At 37.2% G+C, this 3,021-nt stretch overlaps 1 protein-coding gene across 1 annotated transcript; it reads right to left on the bottom strand.

The window, feature by feature from the left end:
- Positions 1–933: 933 nt before the first annotated feature.
- On the bottom strand, positions 934–2,699 carry LOC131027147 (transcription factor MYB1). The gene is made up of 3 exons (XM_057957133.2): positions 2,442–2,699; positions 2,036–2,165; positions 934–1,905 (listed from the first exon to the last, which is right to left on the bottom strand). Exons 1-3 carry the CDS (start codon positions 2,575–2,577, stop codon positions 1,248–1,250), a joined length of 924 nt encoding a protein of 307 aa, XP_057813116.2. The 5' UTR covers positions 2,578–2,699; the 3' UTR covers positions 934–1,247.
- Positions 2,700–3,021: the final 322 nt, after the last annotated feature.

Here is a 3,021-nt window from a genome sequence, read left to right as displayed (position 1 = left end):
ATGACTAATCCGTTGAGCCGGGCTCAAGTATCCTAGAGGCATAAGAATATACTGAAGCTTAAAAGACACCAGTAGAGGACAGTCAGTACTCAAAGAGAACGTAAACTGTAGAGAGAAAATACAAAAGCTTGGCGTCAGTGAATAGTTAATTGTCGCAGAAGACTTATGGCTTTTGCAGTACACTAAGACAAAGGACAGTAGGGAGTTTCAGACAGAAAAAGATACCACTACTCTCTGAGACTTGTATTTCCTGGAACTTCATATGGCTTAATATTATTTAATTATTTTATAATAATTTAATGTTTTTTTAATGAGATTTAAGATTAGTGAGATTATAATATGGGGATGTCATTTTTAATACAAATTTTGGCGTGAATGTGTTGTGTTAATGATGGAGATTTAAAATTGAGAACTCTTTGACCCAGCAGGGGTTTTAAGTCTACACAATAGTCCAAAATGAACTTGCTAGAATGCAAAGTCTATGGATGCATTGATCCAACAGAGGCTCAATGAATACATTGGTGCAACATAAATCTAAACCTTCCAACAATATCATCAATGTGAGAACTTAACTTAGCATCAATGGTAGAACTCAGCTGTCACATTTTGAAAGGAATGACAAAAATACTTAATTTGTATCTCAAATCAAACTATTATTTCTAACATTGAACAAAGCAAAAATAAAAGAAACAATGTAGAAAAAAATATACAACAAAAAGAGCTTCCAAAAAGGTGTTCAAAACCACAACCACAACTACAACAGAGATAACAAAATGGAACAAGAGTAAGTTAAGTTCAAAAACCTACAAGTTATTTACATTGAACAGAGGTTTCGAGTACGTGAGCATTATAATCGAACCGGGCCGTGCAAAAATGCAAGACCAACAGAAATTCAAAACCACGAGTAAGTTGGTCTATTGGACCTTAACAACAAAATGATAAATATGACTTAATATTAATTTCAAATCAATTTATTAAAATGATCCATGGTACGTGAGGCCTAATTTTTTTCCAATGTCAGAAACAGTCACATTCAATTTTTTTATTGCAGTCAGTGACCCAGCTGTTCAAAAGAGCCCTTAGACAGCCATGAAAGGGGATAGTGACAACCAGCCTGAACCTAGTCAGAGGGATAAATTATACAATGCCAAGTATGAAAAGGACCGCGTACGATCCTGGAGAAGGGTTAATAACTTAATACAATACTCATTTGAGTAGTCATGGTTAGACTGAGATCCTAAAATCTCCTAGAGCGATATTCCTGCTTCTTCTCTTTCCCAGTCCGGCTCGCATTCCAAAAGTAGCGAGGTGAACGATGGCATGCTTTCCCTGTTCATACATTGTAAGTCAATTACCCAGTCACCCAGATGCTCTGTGTCACTGTTGATTTCACCCATTGTTGGGTTCATAAAGCACTTATCTTCATCCCCATTACTCACAATATCCTCCATTCTCATATCTCTCGGGTAATCAAATGGAGAGAAATTGAGATCACCATCAGCAGAACCCAGCTTCATCAAATACTGTAACGTCTCTGACATACTTCCTTCATTTCCATCTAATTCTTCTGAAGCAGAGGTGTCCTCCATGATGAGATTGTCGACCAGTAATTCACACAATGACTTGGAACTCTTCATCATACTTTGTCCAACGCCCATTGATTTCATTTCTTGATTATCAGAGTTACCACTGTTTCGCCCCTTCGTTATTCTCACAGCAGTTGCTTTCAGAGGAGTACTCGTCGGTACAGAATGACCATCTTGAGAACCCACTTTCGATCTTTTATGGGGTTTGTAAACAGCTCTCTTCTCTGATAGCTGTTTACTTTTGCTGATATGAGTATTCCAGTAGTTCTTTATTTCGTTGTCTGTCCGCCCAGGCAGTCGTCCTGCAATCAGAGACCATCTACAAAATGGCACCACTGGCACCACTGTAAGAGATAATCTTCATCCAAACTCTAATCATCATATGTAAATGTTTTTGGATTAGATTGTGTAGAGATTTATTTCACATTTAAAGATTGTAGTAGTGATACCTGTTGCCAAGCAATCCATGGAGTCTAATAATGAGATCCTTTTCATCCAAAGAGATATTTCCCCGCTTAATATTAGGACGCAGATAGTTCAACCAACGTAATCTACAACTCTTCCCGCACCGTTTCAGACCTGAAAAAGCAAACCATCAGTCATAGAGAAACAATTAATAGACCTCTAACAACATGAACTTAAAGTTCATAGATTTTTAATGTTTTTTGTTGAATAATATTTTTGGGTATCAATATTTTCACTAATACAATCTCATTCTAATCCAAATCCTTGATGTCCAAATATGTTAAACAGTCAAAACCAGAAATCTATGCACTTCACCTATTAAAAGATCTTCTCGTTATATATGAAACTGCATTACATAATGGAAAGGTGGGCATGCATGAATTAGCTCACCTGCTTTTCTTGGGAGAGATCCCCATTGACCTTCACCATGGATGGAGATATAATCACTCAAAACGGAATCCTCTTGGGCAGTCCAAGCACCGCGGTTGAGCCCTGAATCTTTAGAGCAACAGGTAGACTTACCCATTCTAATGAAATGGCACACTACCTGAGAGCGCACCTTATTAGGTCCTTTTAATCATAGGAAGACCACTTATGTGTATTTATAAGCGACAGGGATATCATTATAAAGTTACAACACTCTTTAGTGTGCTTAGTGATGAGCACATGACAAGTCATATTATTATAATGATGAACGAAGACCACAAGTTGCTAAATCTTCTATCATCAAGGATCATGATTTGCACGTTTGACTCTGCCTCCAAAGTTTGGGCACAATACTAGTTACACAGTACCCCACTTCTTAAAGAAGACGGTCCTGTTCCATTATTATATATTTACCAACTTAACGTTTTTCATGAAGCTTACGTACTCTTCTTCTCGAAGGACATGAATAGCGATATGTAAGCCAATATGTAAACGTTTCCTTCTTTACCGAGAAATTTTGACAAATCGCTAGGGACAAAACAAT

This window comes from Cryptomeria japonica, chromosome 10, assembly GCF_030272615.1.
Source record: "Cryptomeria japonica chromosome 10, Sugi_1.0, whole genome shotgun sequence".
Classification (NCBI taxonomy): domain Eukaryota; kingdom Viridiplantae; phylum Streptophyta; class Pinopsida; order Cupressales; family Cupressaceae; genus Cryptomeria; species Cryptomeria japonica.
The sequence above is the reverse complement of the archived record's forward strand: the minus strand, read 5'-3'. Positions and strand labels throughout refer to the sequence as shown.